This window comes from Sylvia atricapilla, chromosome 2 (genome assembly GCF_009819655.1).
Source record: "Sylvia atricapilla isolate bSylAtr1 chromosome 2, bSylAtr1.pri, whole genome shotgun sequence".
Taxonomy (NCBI): domain Eukaryota; kingdom Metazoa; phylum Chordata; class Aves; order Passeriformes; family Sylviidae; genus Sylvia; species Sylvia atricapilla.
Genome location: NC_089141.1, coordinates 99,935,366 through 99,959,154, shown reverse-complemented (window position 1 = coordinate 99,959,154; position 23,789 = coordinate 99,935,366). Strand labels below are relative to the sequence as shown.

The 23,789-nt window shown below is 40.4% G+C and overlaps 1 protein-coding gene across 1 annotated transcript in view; it reads left to right on the top strand.

Moving 5' to 3' along the window:
* The window catches only part of PHKA2 (phosphorylase kinase regulatory subunit alpha 2), a 44,618-nt gene that overhangs the window by 14,053 nt on the left and 6,776 nt on the right, over positions 1 to 23,789 (top strand). The window contains exons 12-28 of the mRNA XM_066313934.1: positions 847 to 954; positions 1,664 to 1,742; positions 3,176 to 3,310; positions 5,109 to 5,218; positions 7,652 to 7,796; positions 8,273 to 8,351; positions 9,787 to 9,950; positions 10,565 to 10,738; positions 11,911 to 11,999; positions 13,093 to 13,226; positions 14,686 to 14,842; positions 16,304 to 16,383; positions 16,609 to 16,687; positions 16,813 to 16,942; positions 17,517 to 17,618; positions 18,225 to 18,343; positions 22,151 to 22,318. Coding sequence (XP_066170031.1) covers positions 847 to 954; positions 1,664 to 1,742; positions 3,176 to 3,310; positions 5,109 to 5,218; positions 7,652 to 7,796; positions 8,273 to 8,351; positions 9,787 to 9,950; positions 10,565 to 10,738; positions 11,911 to 11,999; positions 13,093 to 13,226; positions 14,686 to 14,842; positions 16,304 to 16,383; positions 16,609 to 16,687; positions 16,813 to 16,942; positions 17,517 to 17,618; positions 18,225 to 18,343; positions 22,151 to 22,318 — 2,052 coding nt within the window. The remainder of the gene's footprint in view (positions 1 to 846; positions 955 to 1,663; positions 1,743 to 3,175; positions 3,311 to 5,108; positions 5,219 to 7,651; positions 7,797 to 8,272; positions 8,352 to 9,786; positions 9,951 to 10,564; positions 10,739 to 11,910; positions 12,000 to 13,092; positions 13,227 to 14,685; positions 14,843 to 16,303; positions 16,384 to 16,608; positions 16,688 to 16,812; positions 16,943 to 17,516; positions 17,619 to 18,224; positions 18,344 to 22,150; positions 22,319 to 23,789) is intronic.

The following is a 23,789-nucleotide window of genomic DNA, read 5'->3' as shown; positions in this document are numbered from 1 at the left end:
CTATTTGCCTTTGTATCCCTCCCTGCCAACTTCTTCTCCCACTCCAGACTTCTCAGCCCTCACTCACTAAGGGTGTGGAGCCTCCTGGGTTGGTCTGAGTTGCTCAGCCGACAGCTGATGCCTTGCTCGCAGATCTGAGGTGGAAACTGAATTGCCTTCCTAGTGGGAACAAGCGTGTAAGAGTCCAGAGCCTTCTTGTGAATTTTGATATGATGATAATGATCTGAAAAACGTGCCACGTGAGCAGGGTAGATTTTTTCTGTCTATGAAAGAAATATGAAATGGCTGCCTGAAGATGTAGTCAGGGAGGGTTTTTGCCCTGCCCTCAATGGATCTGTATACTGCAAAACTAAGGCAGTTTCTCTAAATTAGTAAGTCTACTCTTAATTTTTCTATTGACCATCCTTGCTAACGGAGGAAAGGTGGAATAATCTTAATATTGGAAAGCACCTGTGCTTCAGAAAGCTGGGTAGACATCAGTGAAGTTAAAAGTGTCATCTTGGAGAGGGTTGGAAAGCAGACACCCAGTTACCTAGGAGCAGCCCAGAGGGAAGGCAGCAAAGGCATGGTGAGAACGTGGAAGAGCTAATACCAAAGCTGTAATTGCATGTGGAGTCCCCATTCATGCTCCAGCTTTGAAGGGTGGGAAGAGTTACAAAAAGAAAATACAGTTCTTGTCCCAGAAAATGTGTGGCCTTAAAAGTGAAACCACATCATCTCTATGTCAGTAGTAAAGGCAGGCTTGAAGGGGTTGATGTTAGACTGTATGTCTGCCAATACTTACATATTATTGATTGTTCTTGACAGCTTTGGGGTAATTTTTCATCCTTATGTATTTGTTTTCAGGTGGATGAGGAGTATGAAAATCCTCACTCGGTGGATCGTGTCCCAGTGGGAAAGTTGCCACATCTTTGGGGCCAATCATTGTATGTCCTGAGCTGCCTGTTAGCAGAGGTAATTATTTCTTGCATAGTAGATAAAGTTGTATTTCATTTTGTTTGAGATGGCTTGGGTTTAAAGTACAGTTTGGTTGACAGGTAGAGAACAGTGTGTTTTCCAGTAGAAACACATACATGAACCATGAAAGGTTGACTCTGAGCTTTCAGGACTTTTTTTTTTTTTTTTTTTTTTTTTTTTTTTTAATATAGCTATGCAATTGTCTGTTTCTAATCAAGCTGAGTAAGTTGTAACATGGTCTGGATATATGGTTAGAATAGAGGAGTATGCCCAGGCTGGCTTGGCTGTTCCAGAGCCAGGATTTTGGGCCATTTCAGCTTTACTAGACTATTCCTTGTTCTATGGCATGATGTATCTACTAGTCAGACACATTCAAGTCAGACTAGTTAAAAGAAGCACAAATATCTCTGTGGAGGTACCAAAAAAGATCACTTTCCTGGTGAAATTATGTCAGTTGCTGTAACTCTGAAATAGGAATTCTGAATGCAGATTGTGTCACTCAGAACCATTTTCTTGTTCCAAAAACTATTGCAGCCATTGTTTTTACTGAATGTACTACTTAGTGGACAGAGTAGATAAACCAGGCTTTAAGTCCTGCTGTCCTGAAAAAATGTGAAAATTGGTTAGGATTTATTCTATATGTCAGAAACCTTTTGTTTAAATTGTTTGTTTCCTTACTTTTTTCTTTCTTTTGCATTTGTTCTAGGGATTTCTTGCTGCAGGTGAAATTGATCCCCTAAACAGGAGATTTTCCACTGGATTTAAACCTGATGTTGTGGTACAAGGTGAGAGAATTTTGTGAACATTCTGTGTGAATTGAATCATATGGTGGCAAAGTCCCTTCTCCTTACAGGAAAGATGAAAGATGTGTTTAAAAATAATATGGATTTTTTTTTTGCAGGGTACATAGATGCTTTGATGACACTGTGAGAAGGGGAAAGAGTTTGTTTGTGCCTAGCTCCCTTTTTTCAGGAGGGAAGATCAAGTTTAAGACATTTTTTAAAAATTGCTAAAATTTTAAGACTTGTTTGGAATTGGAGAGTGGCACACTTAATCTTGTAGTGAAAAGGAAAATCTTGGCAGTTTCTAGAAAGCAGAAGCAGGACTGACTGGAGATGGATCAGGTTAATCAGGTTTCATGTAGTCCCTTTTCAGAGGAACCAGGGAGCACTGAGTGCAGAGAATCCCTGTACACAGAGGTGAGGCAGCCAGAGTTACCAGCTTTTGGCTGCTGCAGGGATTGGCCTCTTTAGTTCGTGCAAGAACAGCCAAAACCAGAAATTAAGTAGAGAGCAAACACCACAGATCAGGTCTTAAAGACTTTTCCAGGGCTGGACTGCTCTGATGGAGCAACCAGCACATTTATCAAAAGCAACCTTTGTCAAGGATCCTGTGACCTGGGCTGGTGCTTGTTTTTACCCCCTGAAGGTGCCTTGTGGGAGTAGCATTTCATTATTTTGAAGTGCTTCATTTCCAATACAAATAGAAGTGCTTGCTTATTTTTAGCATTCTTTGGCAAGTATTCACAATACAAAGAATACGGATTTGTTAGTTCCAAATCAATAAACCACTTATCATGTGCAAAACCTCAAGTGGGATAAGAGGTGGGTTCTGGACCTGGATTGTAAGTTCCTCTCATTAGGGATTTTTTTTTCTCCGTACGTCTGCCATTCTGTGTCCTCCGAAACATTTGTTGCTATACAAGTGACAGCAACTGTTCCCCAGGGACTTGGCTGCATTGTTATAGCGTGCTGTAACAATCTTCAAATACCAAAGATCTTCAGGTCATGTTTCCCTTTGTTCTATGGGGGGAAAGCCCTGAAAGAGACTCGCTGGTAAAGAGACTGTGTGATCCAAACGAATGGTATTCAAAGAAATCAGAAGCAACTGATCAAGTTCCCAAAAACCTGCTTTAACCTCAGCTGCTCTGACCCTGCTTTCAGCAGGAGGTTTGAGTAGAGACCTCAGAGGACTCTTCTGACCACCCCTGTTGTCCAAAATGGATGGGAATGGGAAGAAATACTGAGAAGCAGAGAATTAAAATCTGTCAGGTGCCCTGTTACAATCCCTTTTGATGTCATGAATCCATAAATTAAGAAGAAAGGACTTTGTGCCTTTTAAGTTAGCTAAATGCGTTTATTGAGAGGTGACAGTAGATAGTCAGTTAAAAAGAGTAGAACATTGGTTTTTACTTGTGTTTTTGTTTTTTGTTACACAGTAACTGTCTTGGCAGAATCTAATCAAATTAAGAGCCTCTTGCAAGACCGTGGAATCAATGTTCAGAGCATTGCTGATATCCATCCACTCAGAGTGCAGCCAGCTCGCATCCTCAGCAACCTCTACACCATGCTGGGTAAGTATTTCAACATGGAAGCCTCTCTACTGCCAGGCAAGGTATTTTTTTAGGAAGCTTAACCAACTTAGAACTTCTGTCTTAAATAAGGGACTCAAATGGGAAGAAAAGATTACCTTGTTAGAAATGGTGGTGAAAATACAAGTTTCCCTTGGAGCTGAACAAAAACTGACTCTTCTATTGTCCTCCAGAAACTACTTCCACAGAGAAACTGGTTTTTTAAAAAATGCCTGGAAAAACACAGAAGAAAAAAAGCAAATATTTTCCCTTCAAGAAGTCATTTGAGTCTGGAAACTGGGCAGTATGATTTTTATCTTCCCAGCAGGCAGTCTGGGAAGTTTTCTGCTCCAAATCGGGGAAGCTCTCCTGCTATCAGAGCATCTTTGGGCTGTCAGGTTCTTGCTAAAGTTCCTTCCAACCTGGAGCTGAGATAAGCTGCTGAAGCTCTCTATCTCTGTTGCAAACCTAGAAGCCTTTAGGGCTTTTCTAAACACAGGATTTTAAATACATTACAGTTCCTCAGCAGCGGCTCTCAAACCCTGTTTTCCTCAGCCTGAACTGACTTAAATAAATGTCCCAATGCTCTGACTGGTTCTAGCTGTTAAGTCTTTTTATATCTGGTTCTTGATAATCCTTGCTGGAATTATTTGGGTCTTGGTGGAAAGTTTGTTACATGTATTCCTAATTTAACTTAGTTTTACTTCTTCAGGCATGCCAGCAACTCATGATTCAAAACTGTGGATACTGCTATAAAGTAAAATTGAGATGGGATGACTCAGCTCTGGTAGATTCCTTTGCTGTGTGGACAAGGGAAGCTGTATCCTGCTTCTCTGTCAGTCTGGATCATGTTCCCATGGCAATTTGGTTACAAATAATGCTGAGGCTGCTCATGGGGGTGAACATTTTTTTGTTGTGGTAGTTTTTGTTTGTAAGGTTTGGTTTTTTGCTTTAATAAGGGAGCTTTTTTTTGAGTCATTCAAAGTAATGGGGCCTTCAGACAAATTTTAGAAAGTATGCCTTTTACACAGAGAAATTGTATATGTTGCTTCTGTGAAAGAATCTGGCTCTTCATTTCAAAGTTCTTTAAAAATATGAAACATTTGCAGCGCTTTGCTGAGGCTTACATTTATTTTATTATAATTCATAATAGCTTTCTTTAACTAGTGGGTGGTGCAAGTAGGATGATTTGTACATTACTTTTAACAGTGACTTCTTTGGGAATGTTCACAGTAGTATTTTTTCAGGCACATGGTTGTTTGGGTCTTATTCCTTGTCAGAAAGATTCAAGTCAGCTCCTGACTGCTGGTGCGAAGGTTGTAGTGTGGATCATTTGCTAATAAGCTCCATTGAGAAAAGTGAAGCTTATTAAAGCCTGATGAAAATCTGTCATAGTATTTGGATATACTTTGTGTGTTGATTTAGCCTGCAGGCATGGGTTTTTAAGGTCCTTTATTTGAAAACACTGGAATTTCTGGGTTGTGTTGATAGCCTTGTTTTTGTAATATCACATCTCCTGCCCTTCTTGGTGTAGAAGCTTTGGGTGTTGAGCAATTACTGTAATTACAAGACCAAATCCATGGTCAGTGAAGCCAAAATTTTAATTTTTAATCAGGCCTTTGAACGACTATGGGTATTACATTGCTGCTTGCTACAAAACCGGTTTGTAGCCTTGCACTCTGTAACTGGTTTTCTGCCTTACTGCTATTAGCAGGGTAAATTTTCCTGTCTAAAGTGGTTATTTTGGAAAACAACATAGAAAATGTTAGTTGAGACTCTTTTCTTTCTCTTTCCTTTCCAGGCCGGAACAAGAAGATGAAATTAAGTGGCCGACCACACCGACACATTGGAGTGTTGGGCACCTCCAAGCTCTACGTGATAAGAAATCAAATATTTGCTTTTACCCCTCAGGTAAGCATGTAAAGCTGGCAGGAAAATCACTCCCTTCTTAATGGTGAATCGTTAGTGAGGGACTTTACTTTTCCCTGCTGTCATTGTACCTTAGGTAGAACAGGGCTGACACAGCAGATGTGCTTTACTTTGTAGGGTTTTTAGGAACATGGGATGATCAGCATGGTAGAACTGCTGAAAAATCTCTTTTCAGTCATACAGAGTCCAGTTTCTTTGGCTTCTGGCTTAGGAGAACACAGCGAATCAATAGTACAAAGCTGCTAGTGATCTCTGCCCACACCAACATTCTAATTAATGAAATAGTTTCTGCAGAAATAGATCACTTAATACAGCTTTCTACTGATTGCTTTGATGAAAAATTCAGTACCATGTAAGAGTGGCAAATACTGTAACCCCTAGGAGGTGAAGGTGTGATCTTTTCATTTTATTGCTCAAAGGGTTAGTAGTGCTGAGAAATGGATGTCTTTTCTGTCTTTTCTTTCTCTTTAGCCTGTTTTTTAATGTTGCTTGAAGTTTGGATCCTCACAGAATCAATGGCTCCTATTTATACATTTAATGAAATGCAACACACTTACTTCAATAGAATTATTCTAGCAGTTGGTATACTTAGAGGGCCAGGGAGTCACCTGCTCCAAGCATGTACAGCTGATGCAGGATAAAGAATGCATCCAGCTTTCTAAACAGATGTTTGACTAATGAAGTTTTTAAAACTCCAGCTGAAGTCATTCAGTGGACTCTGTAGAAGGCCTCTGTGCTGCTTCATAATCTCCAAACAAACCAGATTTACTGCAAAAAGTGTGGATCGTTTCTTATTCTTCCCCATGTCAGTTGATCACAAGCAGCTTTATAAAATGTTAATTGTATGACTTCCCTGTACCAATTTTCACTTTTGCAAATAAGGGAAAAATTCCTTAGAGATGTTATTTTTTTTCATAATACCTTAGTTCACATCTTACTATGTAAGTAGGACCCATTAGTTCTGCTAAAATCTTGTCGTGTATCAAATAAGGACATACTTATTAGGATATTCCAAAATAGCATTTATATTTACATTAGCTACACAGTGACAGTTCCTGCTTATTTCATGTTTTACTAAAACCTCCATAACATTTTCCATTGTACTTTGCAGCCAGACACTTCCCCTGACGTTTTTTTTTCCTTTGTTGGGGGGGGATAGAGTTAATGTTTAATGTCACCTTTCTAAGGTTACCAGTTAAATCATCTTGTTGATCTTGACCAGTGTCCACAAATTTTGTGATTTTGTCACGTGTTTTTCATTCTCTTTTCTAGTGAAAACACTGATTAGGTGTGCGGCAAAAGCTGACTTCATTCAGATACAGTAATTCTGAAAAAAAATATTAATAACTACCTTTTCAGAACAATTTTTGAACAAGTTCTGCTTCCTAGGATGTTTTTGTTCAGCTCACTAGTGTGAAAATTTGCAGAAGCTGGCAGGTGTCAGCCATTTTCTTATACTTACCATCTGGTTGCTCCAAAGAAGGAAATTGGACTAATCTGTTGAGATTGGGTTTTGACCATCTTACTTTACAATTTTGTAATGACCTTGGCTGTCTCAAAGTTTTCCTCTGCTTTCATGCACTGGAATTGACCTGACTTTGTAAATGACTCTTCGTTTTTAAAGACAGGCAGTGTGTTTCCTTGTCTCTGGGTTTCTGGGACGTGTTCTTCCTGAATTAGCAAAGCTAATTGCAAGTGGCTCAAGGGTTGTTCTGGCTAGTTCCCGATTCCTTCTGTAAAGAAATTTCTCTGGACTTTGTCAGCTTGAACTTCCATGTTCTTTATGCACTTACCCCTCCCCAAGGCTTCTTTAACTTTTGTTGTGGCTGCCTAGACATACTTTCTATTATTTGTCCAGCTTCTTTGGTTCCAGCTCCTGAAGTAGCCATAATAGTCTCTTACTGTGGTTCTTGGCTTCCTGCTCAGAGGGGGCAGCACTTTGCCGTTGCACATTTCATGTACCTTTTTTCTTCAGTAACTGCCAGCTTTTATGTATTCTGCTTGACTTTCCCAAGAGACATATATAGTTACTGGCTCCCAATCCCCAGTGTGTACTTAAGCCTCTTTATTGTTTTTGTTACTGCTGTTAGCTTTTTTCCCACATTTAGAGTACTTCCATCTTCCAGATCATATGTCAGTGTAATTGGTTGTTGGGAAGATTCTGCTTCATGGCTGTGATTGCCTCGGTTTTGTTTGTATAGCTTTGATGGTCAGTCTGTAGGCACAATAAAATGGACTCCTGTGCAAGCATGATTATTTTTTTTTTTCACAGTCTGAGACCTTGTTAGGTTAATTCAGGGTGTTTATGTTGTGGTCAGGAGTAGCTCATATGGCTTTTGTGAATGATTTAAGGGAAGAAATAGAAAAAGAAGAGCGTTGACAACTACCCCTATGTTATGTTTTTCTCTTCTCTAGTTTACTGATCAGCATCACTTCTATCTGGCTCTAGACAATCAGATGATTGTGGAGATGCTCAAGACAGAGCTGGCTTACCTCACTTCTTGCTGGAGGATGACAGGGAGACCAACCTTGACATTTCCCATCACCCACACAATGCTTGGTAAACTTAATTTTCTCAGTTTCAAGCACAGTAGATTACTGCAGGAGAATAGGATGGACATTGGTTTGAGGGGAGACAGGGAGCAGGACTTCTAACATCAGAAGTACAGTTAAGTTTCTCATGTACACTGAATTTCAATGACATGGTAATATTTCATTTTGGTTTTACTCCCTCTTCATATGCTTCCATCACCCCATCATCTCCATGCTATTTCTGTCTAAAGAGATTTCATAGAAATCCCTTTGCAACCTGTCTTGGACAGGTTGGTGTTTGTCTTTAGAATTGTCTAGGGGTTGTGATTTTTGTCTGGGATGTTTGAATAAGCTAATATTGATAGCAGTTGTGGGTTCTGCTTTAAATTTGCCTGATTTACATTGTAGACAATACTCAGTAAAACCTGCCTCTGTATTTTGGATGTGATTTAAGAATTTAAGAATCTGTTGGTGAGCTTCAATTCTTGTATTATTCTTTTTTAGTTGAAGATGGTACTGACATTCATCCAGCAGTTCTTGCCACAATAAGAAAATTAGAAGATGGTTATTTTGGAGGTGCAAGGTAATGTCAGAATCACCAAATTATTATCTCCACAGTTTTTAAAATTGAATTCTATAAAAGTCCCAGGTTTTGACTTATGGTAGTGCACAAATGTTATACTAGAATTCTGCAGAGAAGGAAGTTTCAGCTTTAATTATTTTGTGGCAGTCAAATGGTAGCTGGACCTCAGGTGCAACAGAAAAGATCTGTCTCCCAAAAATTAACCATCACTGACTGCCATTAATGGATAAAGAAAACAAACATGAAATCTTTGGAGATATGAGATCTTGACTCTGGCTGAGCTTCTGTTATTAAAAAATAAATTACTTTCACAGTTACATGTTTTAAACATTGATTGCATGTAGTACTTGTAAGCTGGTGTGTTCCGTTCATCTAGGTGTAAAATAGGATGCCACTGTACCTCCCTATTCTTTTCCTACTTGCCCTCTCAATCAGTATCTTCCTTTGACAATCAAATATTGTCATGGTTTAACTCCAGTCAACAACTCAGCCCCACATGGCCACTCACCCACCCTCCCCTTTGTGATCGGGGAGAGAATTGGAAGAATACAAGTGAGAAGACTCGTGGGTTGTGACAAAGAAACTTTAGTGAGTAGAGCAAAAGCCACACGTGCAGGCAAAGCAAAATGGGAAATTCATTCACCATGGGCAGGCAGTTGTTCAGCCATCTTCAGGAAAGCTGGACTCCATCAAATGTAGCTGTGGCTTGGGAAGACAAATCCCTGTATGCCTGAACACCTTGCTTTTCACCCTTCTTCCCCCAGCTTTATATGCTGAGCATGACACCCTGTGGGATGGAATATCCCTGTGGTCAGCAGCAGTCAGCTGTGTCCCCGCCCAGCTCCTTGTGCACCCCCAGCCTGTGCTGGTGGGGTGAGGTGAGAAGCAGAAAAGGCTGGGATGCTGTGTAAGCCCTGCTTAACAGTAACTAATACATCCCAGTGTTATCAGCGCTGTTTCTAGCACAAATCCAAAGCATAGCCCCATCATTAACTCTTATCCCTAAAACCAGCACAGATTGTTTGACATCCTCCAGTTCTGTGAAAAGACACTGCTATTCATGGGGCCTTCTCAGCCCCAGTTTCTTATACATTATCCTTAGAGCTCAGGTCGTTGTTCAGGGTCTCTCTTCATATGAACATACAACAACTTGCATAATTAGGCTTTGAGTTAGGCCTGTTACCATAACACAGTTAAAATCAATTAGTACCTAGAGCAGTAAGTACCCAGCTGGATCTGCAACTGTTGTTTTCCTTTTTTATTTTATTTTTCAGTGTCAGTTTCTGTGACTTTATAGTTACCAAAGGTGGATTGAACCATAGGTTTCATAAATGTCGGAGGAGTTGTTGAAAGCTAAGTGAGCATTGATCAGTGGATTAAGCGTTAAGCAGAATGGTGGATGTTAATGCTCTTTGGCACATGTCCCCTTTTGCAGGGTGAAGATAGGCAAGCTATCAGAATTTCTTACCACCTCTTTTCATACATACCTGAGCTTCCTGGATCCAGACTGTGACCTAAAGCTGTTTGATGACCCTAATGACGAATGTAATAGTCCGGACAGTGAATATGGAGACTACCCAGCAGATTTCTGTGAAAAAGGTAGTAGTGTTTTTCCACTTGGTATTTTTTTCTCTGTCAAGTTCTATCAGCAGAGCCAGGGTTTGTCTACAGTGCAGAGTCTGTTCTGTGCACAGCTGATGGTCATTTGGTTTTCACATGCATCCACCTGAGGACACGACCTGCATGAATCAGTTTGGAGAATGAATTCATGTACTCAGCTGTACAGCTGAGCCTGGAGAGTGAGCTGGTGGGGAGGTGTGGAAGAGATTACAAGGAAGAGGACTGTGAGGAGTCATGGGCAAGAGCTTGTGTAACAGATTAAGAGATGACAGAGTCTTCGTATCATAGAAGTTGGAAGAGACTTTTACAAACAAGTCCAGCTGTGTTCTATGATGTACCAACTAGATAAAACCCCTTTTGATTCCTTCAAAGGCAAAGCTAGCTTCTAAATCTGTTTTCAGTGTCAAAAACATTTTTTTCTTTTGTTTCCAATTTGTTTGGCTTAAAAATCTCTTTCTTACGCTCTTCTTGCATATTCAAGTGCCCTTATAAATCAGCAAGAATATAGTATGTTTGAATAAGAAAGTGATGATGAGAAATAGTAATTTTTACCTTTAAGAAACCCTTTTTTTTTTTAATGGATGTTATACTAGATAGCCAGGATGAGCTGGATCAGTATATAAATGATGTCCTGCAGAGCACAGCACTGAAGTCATACCTGCCTCCAACTTCAAAGACAACGAGTCAACCGCCTGTGTTCAGTGCAAACCATTCCACAGAAGAGATTCTGTCAATAATGGCAAAGACAAAGGGCTTGGAAGTTCCAGGTATTTCTCCCTATTGTTTATTTGGTGATAGTAATTACAAAACCTGGTTTGGCTGCTACAAGGGGTAAGTTCATGTATTTAAAAATTGTACCTTTTGACATGTTTATGCCATTAGTTCTTTCTAGAGAAAAAGTAAGAAATGCCTTAAGAAGTAACAATGACTGAAGCTGTTGCTGTCATATTCCCACTGTATCCCTGTGTCATGGTGTATGCACAGAAAACCCGCAATGAAATGTAGCATTTAATCAAAGTTAATGTTATGGAAGCTGCTACAGCTGCTAATGTTATGGAAGCTGATTCTTAGTTGGATAGAATTTGAGAACCCAAATCAGTTAATTAATTGTTTTGTCTTTCCTTGTATAAAGGCAGGCAAAATGCACTTTTTTATTTTAATAAAATTGCTGTGAAATGAAATGTTTCAATACAAGCATAAATATTCACATGCACTTTTTAAATTTATAAGAACAAATGGAGTAGAGAGGGAGTACTGTCTTTCTAATTATGCTACATTCCTGATAGCCTGATTGGAGCATGTACACCAAAATAAGACTTTGGCTGAATTTGTAAATAGGTTCCAACATATGCATTGTTTTATATGTAGATATGTAGTATTCAATGCCCTGGTCCATGGAAGACTTCACTTAACTTCAGTGTAAATTAATAATTTCCAAGCTTTTCTGTTAGTCTTTTCTGCCATCTGTCATGTGCCACATTGTCTGATCCTCCATTGAATTCAGGCTATGAAGTTAACAGAGCATTAACCTGCATTTAGCTTAGCATTATAATTTTAATTATGAAATCTTACTAGTTAGGCCATTTTCTCCACTCATTTCCTGTTGAAATGTTTAAAACACTTGGCAGTGTCAGGTCACTGGGCTGCAGGATTTTGGAGTAATGGGCCATATAAGAGGTGTCAGTTGAGCATGTAGCCCCTTTGACATGCTGATCTCAGAGATTCTCAGAGCAAACCTGCAAGGAGATAAGGCTCAGAACATGAGCTTGTCTCTGAGTTCCATGCACAGCCATCTCAGAAACCTGCCTTTGTATTTTGACTCTTGGACGTATTTGTGTTGTTTTTTACCTAGTCAGGATGCTTCATGGAGGTGTTTTTGACTGTCATGTTACTGAAATAGACTTTTTTTTCTATCTTTTCTGGTGACTTTGCTTTCCAGCCATGTCTATGTCTCTTCCCACAAAAGTTCTGAACACACACCGAAAGTCCCTGAATCTTGTTGATAATCCTCATTTCTTTAAGACAAAGGTAAGGTGTGGGAATTTCTATGCTGTTTGTGGTTTCAGGATGCAATGCTTGTAGCCTTTCCTCGTGTTTTCCTTCCAAACCCTATGCCAGGTCTCATTTTTCTTCACAGACAAGCCATTCTGTCCAAGGCACTCCCTTGTTTTGGAAATTATTTGGAAATTATTTTTTTGGCTGGATGAAGGTTTTTTACTCAAATAGACACTATCAAGTGGAAAGTTTTTAATTGCATGTGCGAAATAGAAAAGAACATAATAGTTGCTTTATTTTTAAAAGCCAAAAGTTAAGTCATCATCTTTGGTTCTAGTTGAACACAAGGGGAAGGACGGGATGTTCACAGTCTTTAGAGATGTTTTCCAAGAAATGCTATTAATAATAACATCTGGGCAAGAGGGAATGTGTGAATGTCCTTAAGGCACCAGCCAAATCCCATCTCAAGATGGGATAAATCATATCCCATAAAGATGGGGTTGTTTTGTCTTGGTATATATGACCAGCTGCTGAGAATGGCTAAAGGAGTTTGTATCCAGCCTCCTGAAGGATTCTGCTCTGCAGAAGGCTCTGTTTGTGGAAATTGTATTTTAGGATTATATAAATTGCTGAACATCTTGTTAAACAAAACTTTTCATCCAAGAATTCACCATAGGGTTACATCATCTGATCAGTTATCATTTTACTTTCATAAGCTTGGAAAATTTATAATGGCAATATTTACATTCATAAAGCACCACTTATATACAGGTTAGAGATGGAATTCCAAAAGCTCTAAATTATTTCAGCGAAATAAAGGATAGTATCTCTCTGCTTTTCTCTTTAGAAGTAACATAAGATGACAGGAAAGGCATGCCGATAATGAATTTTCTTGGTTTTGTAAAAAAGTAGTTCCATTCTGAGGGTTGTGTTTCTTGGGACTAGTCTTCTTTCTGTGCCTGCAGTATCCTTGGAGGAACTAAGTGATGTGTCTGTATTTCAAGTGCAGAGCTTTGTTTCAAGTCTGTTGTCATTTTTTTAATGGGAAATTTGAAGTTACAGGAAGTTACAGATCTACTTTTTTCAAGGTCATGTCTTTTGATTTTTCATCCATCTTTGTTACCAGGACTGTGAAAATGTTCTGCACTTACCTAAAGATGCTCATGGTGATTTGGATTGCAGGAAGCTCGTTGATCAGCTAAAGGAATGTCCAACACTCCATGATCAAGCAGATATCTTGTATATCTTGCATATACTCAAGTAAGTTGCCTGAGTATGAACTCAAGCATCTTTTAGATGCTTAAGCTGTTTGGTCACAGCTATCTGATTTATTCTTATGCAAAAGGTTTCCACTATTTAGGTTGTGTTTTGAGGGGACAGTGGAAATATTTTGTGCTTTAACAAGCATATTTTCAGTTAGTTTGATTGCAGGAATTATTTGGATACACAAGAAGACTTGTGCAAATTTTAGAGTTGATTGGCACACAGCTGCAAATACATAATGTCTTCAGGGCTCACAAATTAGATTCACAAATCCTTTCCATGAATGAGAGCACAGCCTGCTTTATTTGTGGCACTCCATTTAAAGTTCACAAAGATTAGGTGTGATTTCCGTACACAAGAATGAAAGTGGAGGGAAAATTCATGTTGTCATTTTCAAACTAAAGGCAAAATGCAATTTTAATGAGTGTTCACGATTTTTCTTCTAATCCCTTTGCATATTTAAATATACAACTGGCTAAAATTTGGTACTTTTAAAAACATTCTTGGAAGCAGTCTGGACCCACCTGCTGGGGTTAGTAAACACCTGCTATTTAAATTGGTTTGATGGGAACAAAATGCAAATACAAACAACAGAATCATCTTCTGAAGTGTGTTTATTGAGGTTTTTCTTCTTGTGTAGGACAATACTGCTGGAACCTGTCAGGCAGTTAGCTTTTGGTGCAAAGACAAGTATGTGTTAATCGCAGATGGTCTTCCCTACTGCTACAAAGACTGCATTTTTGTTTATTTTAGTCTGTGTCCTGTGAGGACCTCTTCTTTGATCTTCTTGATTTCCCAAGCAAAATGTTTAGCTTCCTCTCTTAAAGAGTAAAGGAAATCCTATAAAAAATATGTTTTGTTGTTTAACTGGGCAGGCAGGTGGACCGCTGGTGGATTCTTGTCAGCAGGAGTTGAAAAATCATTCTGTGACACTTCAAAACATTACCAAAGAGAAGCCATAGTGAATTTCAGAACCAGGGGAGGAACAGAAATCCCCTTTGCTTTTTTCACTAATGGCATAAACAACACAGAAGTTTAGTTAATAGCTAAGAAAGAGAAAAGGCTAAAAACTTCCCCTGAAGTATCTGAAAAATGGGTGAAGTCTTCAGCAGTACTGAAAATATTGTTGAATTCTGCTCTGAAAAAGCACTACATGGAGTGTTCCTCCAGCAAAGTGTCCATGTGAGTGCTCAATTTGAAGTCTAGTGGGAAATCCTTCAGGTTATTCCTTTTCAAGTTGCTGGCTCACAGCTGAGTCAGTGCACAAATTAGTGTGAAAGTTTCTGGTATCAAGAGGATTTTGTCCACATATAATCCGTCTGTGGTGAAGGCACAGATGTCCCATTTGGTACGGGACCAAACGTCACCAACGTGAGCAAGGCAGTCAAAATCCAGCCGTGGGGTAAAGTTTAGCGTCGTGCCTGATGACAATTACCTCCTGTTTGTTTTGTGGCAGAGGTGCTGACTGGGACACAGAGCTGGATGGACAGTATGGTGTCACTGTTCACTGCCTCCTCAATGAGCTCTACAGAAAGGCAGGCCTCAATCAGGAGTGGGGCTTAATCCGGTACATTTCTGGCATACTCAAAAAGAGAGTTGAAGTCCTGGCTGAGGTATGAAATACAAATAATCCTGGTTTAACTTCCTGCCTGGAAACAGAGATAAAACTACCAGTTTTCTGTTGGGGTTTGTGCTTGCCCTTCTTCTGGTTTTACTTTACAACACACATAGTGCAGCATCTTTAATTAAATACTAGTTGTTTTTCTGATCTAGTCTTACTACATCTTTATCTTTTGTCTGTACTGCAAACTGTGCTAATGCTGGCATGGGCTGAGAATGTCACACTGTAAATAGTTGTGAAGGCTTCATTTCATCTTTGTTAGATGGAGAAGCTTAACTGTGTGCTTTGAAAGCTGCAGTTGTCACGGGTATTGTCTATTGCTGTTGTGATGGTATGAACACTTTTGGAGTACTGCTATGTCGGGGTGTTAGTGATGATGAAGAAACATGTTCTGCCCATTTCCATCCCCTTGGGTGGATAGTCTGCCTTATGAGTGCGTGTTTGGAACCATTAAATATCCATGACTATTAAGTGGTAACAAGAAAAATTCACTGTTAAGAGTACAGATATGATTTTGATCATTACAAAAAGATTTCCTCTCTAGTACTCTAAAAGTGTTTGCTTAATTTTCTAGTTATCTCCTGCGTATTTCTGAGGAGTTCTTTCTGTAATTCCTGACCACTTTCAAGGCTCTCTGGCACATCTAGAATGCCTTATTTTAGTGACAGTCCTGTCTGTGGGGAGCAGTTTGTGATAGTCACTGTGCATGGTACTTCATTAAGCACAGAACAACTTCCCTTCTCAAGACACCATGGACGAGCAGTACAGACATGCTCACAGAAAGGCATGTATGTTAACTTCAGAAGGCTGACAAAGAATTGAGGAGGAGGAGAATAGGGAGGTTCTATTTTCTTCCATGTTAAGGGAGTGAAAACAGACTCTTCAAAATCAGAGGAACACTGTTCTGTGATGTTCTTTTATTCAGGACACTAAAACAGTTAAACGGAACAGCCACGTTTAAAGGATGTCGATATAAAAGAGTGAACACTGTGGTACTGAGGACAGTACTTATCTCAGAATGTATCAGAAATGTGATGCAGTATGCTGGGTGTTTGTCTTGGAAGATATATTAGTACACAGGATTTTTTTAACTAATGTTGCCAAACTTTTCATTGATTAAAAATAGGGTTGTCTTCCATAAAGAACAAAAGTTTATCATATGATAAAGGATGAAAGCCTTTGTCGGTCTGCCAGCCCCAGTAGATTTCCTGATATAATCATTATGCTGTTAATTTCACTGAGCAGGGAAACAGGCCACTTTCAGCCTGGACTGACTCTCATAGCCCTGTTGACCTCAGGAGATCTTTGGAAACTATTTAACAGCATTCTGCTGGATTTTCATGTCTGGTAATTAATAGAAATTAATTTAAAAATGCTAAAGAAATTGAATTAATTTAATTCACTTCCACATGACTCAGAGAAAGGTCTCTTGCTTTTTGTCCCCTTATGATAGGCATGCACAGACCTTCTGTCACATCACAAACAGCTTACAGTGGGCCTGCCACCAGAACCCCGTGAGAAAATCATTACCACGTAAGTTGCAGCTCTGCCTCAGGTCCAGGCTGCCCTTCATCTTCCTGCTGGTACCATTCTGCTGCTATAATCTTCTTTTAAACCTTATTCCTTGCCCTCAAAAGCATTTGCAGCCACCCAGGTGGAATTATAGGTGCCTTTCTTCTGGGTGATTTGCTGCCAGAGCTTGCTGAAGAATTTAGTATCTGGTTGTGCTGAGTCACTGCTCCCTTTGTCTTCTTGCAGCCCACTGCCACCTGAGGAGCTCACGGATCTCATTTACGAAGCCAGCGGCCAAGACATCAGTATTGCAGTTCTGACACAGGTATGCAGCCTGTGCAAAAAGGCTTCTTGGACTGTGCCTGGTGCTGTGCCAGTGTTTGCTCTGAGATTGCTTCAAAGCCATGAAGACCCACCCTGATGGGTGCCTTAATGGATTTGTCCTTACAGGAGATCATTATGTACTTGGCCATGTACGTCCGGTCACAGCCCAGTCTGTTTGTGGAGATGCTCCGGCTCCGCATTGGTCTGATAATCCAGGTGATGGCCACTGAGCTGGCACGGAGTCTGAAATGCTCAGGTAGGAGGCAGTTTTATTGTAAGGGTACTTATGGTGTCATTTCTCCTTCACCCTTCGTGGTTGATCTTCTCAGTTATGTGGGTAAAAACCTTTTATTACCTTTTAGTTTATAAGTGGAGTTAAAAACCTTGAAAATCACTTTTTTTTTTTGACTTAATGAAAGATTTCTCTCCCCCCAGCACCCAGTTATTCAAAGAATATCAGAAGATATTCTTTACAGAATAACTCTGTCTCTGGAATTTAGATCCTCATGTTGTTGGGAGATGACTGTAATGTCTTTCCAAGTGATCTTGTTCTATAAGGGATCAGCTGCTTCCTCATAATGAGCTTTGGTGAAATTTTACATAAGCTGTGACATAACAAAGATTAATGCAAATAGCGTTGTTTCCATTTCCATTGAGTGTTTGTTGTTTTGTCTTGAAATACATTTTCTTTGAAATGTGACTACGTATTATTTTTTTAAAATGAGTTAAATGTGATTGGACTTCATTCACAGTTTCCTTAGCTGGCTTTATAGTTTGTTGTCTTCCCAGAGACATTTGTCATTTTGTTTTGGCTTATTTTGTTTAACTAGGTGAAGAAGCTTCTGAGAGCTTGATGAATCTAAGCCCCTTTGATATGAAAAGTCTCCTACATCATATTCTCAGTGGGAAAGAGTTTGGAGTGGAAAGAAGCTGTAAGTTGTTCACTTTTATGTGTTAAGTTAGATTGTCTTATAAGTGGGGATCTATTCTTTCTGCATGTAAAATTAAGGTATAGGTAATGTAATAATCATGGGTAACCAGTGTATGTGTATGTCTGCTGTGAAATAAACAAAACACATATGATGGAAGCTATCCTGCACTGACATAAGATTGTATCAAGTGTTCAGTAATATGAAGGCAAACTTTTAAAATGAAGAATTTTTATGGAACCAGAACAGAAGACATTAAAAGATCATATCTAACCTGCCTTCAAGAAGCATGTCTTTGATGCCCACATATTCCTCACCAGCACATCAGCTGTCTCCTGGACTGCTCTGTAGATCCTCAGAGGCTCTTTGCAGTTCTGACTAATTTATGATTGCTCACTGTCCTGGAAAATCAGTTTCTGATATCCAAGAATGGATTTAGGCCCCTTAATTGATACAGTCAGGTTTGAACTCTTGACGTGATTCTGTGAAAGGATGCTGTCACCAAGAGCATTGCACATTTCTGAAATGATTTATCTTCAACTTCTTCGATACAATTTCACCTATTTTCTACTCCTGGAATGTTAAAAATGTCCATTTGCTTCTGTCCAGTGCGACCTGTAGATTCCTCTTCATCCAGCCCTGCAATTTCTATTCATGAGATGGGGCATTCTGGAGCAACCAAAAGCGAAAGAAGTGGTATTACTAAATTGAAGAGTGAGATGAAGCAGGTGAGGGCTTTCTGTCAAATGCTCATCAGAAAGTACAGCTGTTCTGGACTGTGTTATGTTACATTTTATTCTTGCTAAATAACAGAAATTTCCAAAGTTGATTTGATTTTAAAACAGATCACTAAACAGAAGGCAGTTAAGGGATGTTTCCTCCAAAAGTGTTCTGCCTCATTTGTTCTTTTTTCACATGCTGAATGTCGAACTTGAACAAACTGTAATGCATTCATGGCATCCACTGCAAAAACAGCCCTTTTATCATGTTTAGCTAAGGAAAAGTCAGATGTACAAAGAGAAGCTTTAAGCAGTTCTTGGCCCAAGTTGCAAAACTGGACCACATGCCTTTTGGAAAAGATACATGTAGAAAAGAAATCTTGTTTTGTTTTCTTCTAGTTCTGTTTCTTCAGGAATGGAGGGTGATTACTGCTAGAATTTATACCTATATATTCAAGTCCAGTACTTTAAATTAATTTTAACTGGGTATATGGAGAGATCGCAGAAAACACAACCAAATACTCCAAATTAATGTGACTGATGGTTTTGTTATGAGAGGTTTGATTTCTCTGTTTTGTGTTTTTATTAGTAATTTTCTTTTGCTTTAAATAAACAGGAAGGTAGTGGTCAATTAAAATACATTTGTAAGAATGGTTCTGTTTTTCTTCATGAGTTATTCAAACTAAAGAGAGGGGGCTCCAAGAGACCTCTTTGCAGCCTTGCAATATATAAAGGAGGCATAAAGGAAAGATGAAGAGATGTTTTTTGCCAAGGCCTGTAGTGACAGGATTATGGGCAGCAGTTTTAAACTGAAAGGGTGGATTTAGATTAGATACAAGGAGACTTTTTTACCATGAAAGGGGAGAGGCAGTGGAACAGGTTGCTCAGTGAAGTTGTGGACACCCTGTCCCTGGAAATTTATAAGGACAGATTGGACGAGGCTTTGAGCAGCCTCATGTAAGGAAATATTTGATGTTTTCCTTTGATTGATGAAACAGATTGAATAAACCTTCAGAAAGGAGTGGCATTTTCATATGGTCTTAGGATAAAGCATTTGCTCGTGGCAGTAAAGATCAGTTAATGATTCTTCCTGAGACACGGTAAGGCAGGGAAGCAGAAATCCCTGAGGAACACATGGTGTCACTTGTGAGACCTGGCTGCTGTGCTTGAGCTGTGCCACTTCCAGATCATCACGGTGGGCGGAGGGGGAGGCTGTGAAGGTGCTGCCAGCTGTGCTGCACTGGCCCTGAGGTGGCCTTGGAGGTCAGTCTGAGCAGGGCTCCCAGTCAAACGGGGATATCTGCATTCGGGGCCTTTCCAGGAAGGAGGAGGGACACGGCACTAGATGGCAGCATTATTTTGTTTGAAATACAGAGGTGTGCCTGAGCTGGAATACTTGGACCTCTCGACATTAGAAACATAGTTTCTTTGTTGCTTTCACATTCCACGGAAACTTGGTGTTTTGCACAGAAGAGGACTTGCCTGAGTTTATTTTTTTACCCCCTCACCCCTTGGCTTTTCCTGCTGCTTCCTGCCACATCTCTGCATTCTCTGAATAATTGAATGGCAGCTAATGTAATGTCACTCTGGCAGGGGGTTGGGTGGGGTGGTGCGGTGCAGGATACACTTTGTTGTTACAAGGAATATTTCAGGTACTTGTACTAACATCTCTGGAGTGTTGAGCAACTGCAGCTCCCTCTTTTGTGGCTGTTCTTTCTTGAGTCAGAACCATTAACACTGAATGTGAAGGCATGATTTTGGGGTGGGGGTGGGGGGGCAGTTAGAGAAAAGTGCTCAAAGGCTGAGGTGCTGCATCCACGTTTCAGCAAAAGATTTGCCTTGCAGCTTTTTTAGTGCTGCCCATCCACTTGGCAGCCTGCTGTCTCTCCAGCAACGTGACCTGCTCATGCAAAGAGAAGGTGGTGGCATTGCAACAAATGGGGAATGGAAGCAGGGAGCTCAGTGTTTACCTGACTCACAGGAAGTTCTTGCCTGTATCTTAATCTGGTGGCTTGTGCTGGCCATGCTGGGAGCTCCATGGATGGCATGGGCCGCCAAACAGGCTCCTGGCATGGCAGGCTCTGCCTCATGGTGACCCTGGGAATCAGCAGCAGCTGCCCTGGTATCAGCTGAAGTGCAACACTGCAAGAAGCTGGGGGTTGCTACAGTTTTTCCCTGAGTACCTGAGGTTATTCCATATTTCTTGTCTTTGTTGTCTGTGTTCTGTTCTCCTGGCTGTCTGACATTGGTGTCTGGTTTTGTTTCCTAGTTCTTTCATGAGGGGCACTCCATGTCCAGCAGCATGTTTGCTTCTACGGTAAAACATCATCTGTAGCTCTGTACCTGCTCTTCACCCTGTGTGTGTTTGTGTGCAAGGGTCTTGGCTCTAGACACCTCCTCTGTCTTCTCCTGCCTCAAACCTTGTTTTCAAACCCTTCCTCTTTGCTTGTCTCCATTGGGAACCAATTCTCATTAGTAGTGTCCTAATAGACGTTGAGTCTTGTATTTAGATCCACTTAGTTCTTCTGAAGCTTAAGCAGTTGTAGCAGATAAAGTACTATAGCAGATTTAGCTACTTGATAGTGGATTGTTACAAGTGTCTTCAGCATGTAAAAGTAAAGTAGTGTTAATAAATGAGGACAGCCTCTGGATAGTGAGTAACTCAGCATAGTTTCAAGTTGCTGAGATAGGGGTTGCATGGGTATGTCTTCAAGAAGTCATCTTCTTTCAAGGCAAAGAACTGTAGCTCTTCTTAAGCTCTCTCTGCCTGCATCTTCAGACGTGCTGTCAATGGCACACCTTCCAAATGCTGTAAAAACACAGCTACAGAGCAGGAAGCTCTGTCATGGTGAGTTTGCAGTGGAAAAGAATAGCAAGCATTGGAACACCACGTGTGCCTCGTGGACACTAGTAGCAGTGGAAATGGACTGTTTGCTGGGGGTTTTTTTGCAGGGCTTGCCTATGTAGAGTCTATGAGCATGTGCTTTCCAAACATGTGGTTTGCAGTCATTTTCCTCCTGCCTCATTACATTGCTCAGATGGCTTCTTTCGTGGAGATAAGGGGATTTAAGATGGCATTTCTAGTGAAGTCCTTCCTGGGCTGAAAGTAACAGGTATCAAAAAAGAAGGAGAACACAGAAAAGCAGAGTCTCTGAGAGTGCAAGGAATGGGCAAGACTGCGTGTGGAAATCACAACAGCAATATGGTGGTATTGCCCCAATTTTGAAAATGATTTGTTGCATAATTTAGTATCCACACCTTGTAGAGTAAAATAATAGAGCAACAAGGGTGATAAAGGAAACAACATTAATACTTACAGAGAGGCAAGCATGATGATTTCATGGCTTCATTAAGTCAATTTTTAATCTACTTACTTCAATGGAGCTTTTGCATGAGGGCCTCTCTTGCTGGACTTATGAGCCCTTTGATACTTGTACAACACTGAGCTCCATGTCCAAATCAGACCTACCTGCAGATCCCCCCACCTTGCACACCAGTGACACTGCCCTGGAAGCAGCTCGTGCTTGTTAAAATAGTCAGGTGTTGCATTAAAGCCAGCAGTGAGGTTCACTGGGTTATGCCATGTTGAAGTGTTGCCTGTTTTGTTGAGAAGTGATGGAAGTACTTTAGAAATGGAGCCTGTTGCAAAGTTGAGAGATGGGGATGAAGGATCAAACCTACCCCATCATCCTGTATGACACTGAGGCCTGTACTTTTTCCCTGGTTCTAAGGTAGCATTATAACAGAAATGTATTGGCCAGGAGTGGCACTTGGGGTGGTAGAAAGCAGCTAACCAAAGCTTTAATGTCCTTGCAGAGGGGCAGTACTCCATCATCTCCCACCAGTACTTCTCCGACTGGCTCTGGTGGAGACATGAGCTGGGGTGACAGAAAAGGGCAGTGGCTGCGCAGGAGGAGGCTTGATGGTGCTATTAACAGAGTTCCTGTTGGCTTTTATGAGAAAGTGTGGAAGATCCTTCAGAAGGTAAGCTGACTGCTGTGGAGGAAGAACCAAGCTGGAACTCGGGGAGGTGGTGGTCCAGGGGTGGCATCTTGCCAGGAGTGGAAGTTGGTGGACAGGTGGAAACCAGAGTCACTGGAAGAAGGGTGTCTCTTGAACATAAAAGGGCTCCAATAACACAAGTTCATGTGTTTCTTTGAAAAGGTGTTTTTCCCTGAAACCACCAATGCTAAATTTTCGCTGAATGATTCTGTTCCATCACTGCCTGTTGTGCATCCCCTGGCCTAATGCACATTGTCAGTGCACCTAAAGGGCATTGCAGTGCAGTGCAGCTCTGTGCTCCAGGTCAAAAAGGCTGTAAGAAATGAAGTAGGACGCTGCTCTAACTCTTCCAGAATGCTTTGAGACCTCTTGCTGGCTCTTCTGAGCTGAATGATATTCGTAACCTTTTTTTGTTTGTTAGTTTGGTTTTAAGTGAAAAGTAAGTCCTTACCAGCATCTTGGGTATCAGGGGTATAGGATGAAAACAAATAAACACCCCAAAAAGCCTCTCCAGGAAGAAGGAAAGGGGAATTAAAATTTTAAAGTGATTATGCACCTGTTTTTCTAAACAGGCTAAATACAGGCCAGCACCTGGCACTTTGCAGCACTGAGCTGTTCATGCCTGCTTAGTTGGGAAAAGAGTGCATCACCAATTTAGGCTGGTTTGTCCTTCTAAAGTCCCTTACAATGAAGCTGTTAGTGTTGATGTCAGCCAAGACAAATCATATATGACCTTTTGGCTATTTACTAATAGGATCTTCCAGTAGAGTGAGGATCACTTCTGACCTAATGTAATAGCTGGAAGTAATTGTATGTTTTTTTCTGGCTGTTAAAATGACTTGTGCTTGTCTTCAATATTTCATTCTTAAAATCTCTTTGGACTATTCATAAAATCTGTCTCCACTTTTTGATATGTTTCTATTCTATACCTCACATACCCAGATGTGTCCTTCCTTAACCTGCTTTTTCACCATTTAGGTTTTGTCTCTGTTTTCTTTATACCACTTGTTATTTCTCTCCCCCAGTGGTTGACATCCTGAGGTGTGGTGTCCTAGATCTGAAACACATAACGAAATGTTGTTGTAGCAAAAATGATTTTTGCTTTTGTGGTCTGTTGTCTTGCTTTTGTGTTATCTTTTATTTCCAAATCCCTTCCAGAAGAATGCTCCCATTGATGTGTTTCCCTCCTTTGTGTGCCTTTGCTGTAGTGGCTCCTGAAGTGCTTTGCTTCATTAGCTGGGCTGGAGCACAGCATGCTCTGGTGTGTCATGTCAGGCTATTTCTAATCTTTGCCAGTTGCATAACAACTTCTTCAGGAAGGATAAAATAATATTTTTGAACAGGGCTTTTTGTGTCATTTGGGGGTTTTTGCTTTTTTTTTTTTTTTTTTTCCCCTAACTGAAAGTTGTTACATATTGGCTTAGAGCAGAGAACCCTCGGATTGACTTGCAAG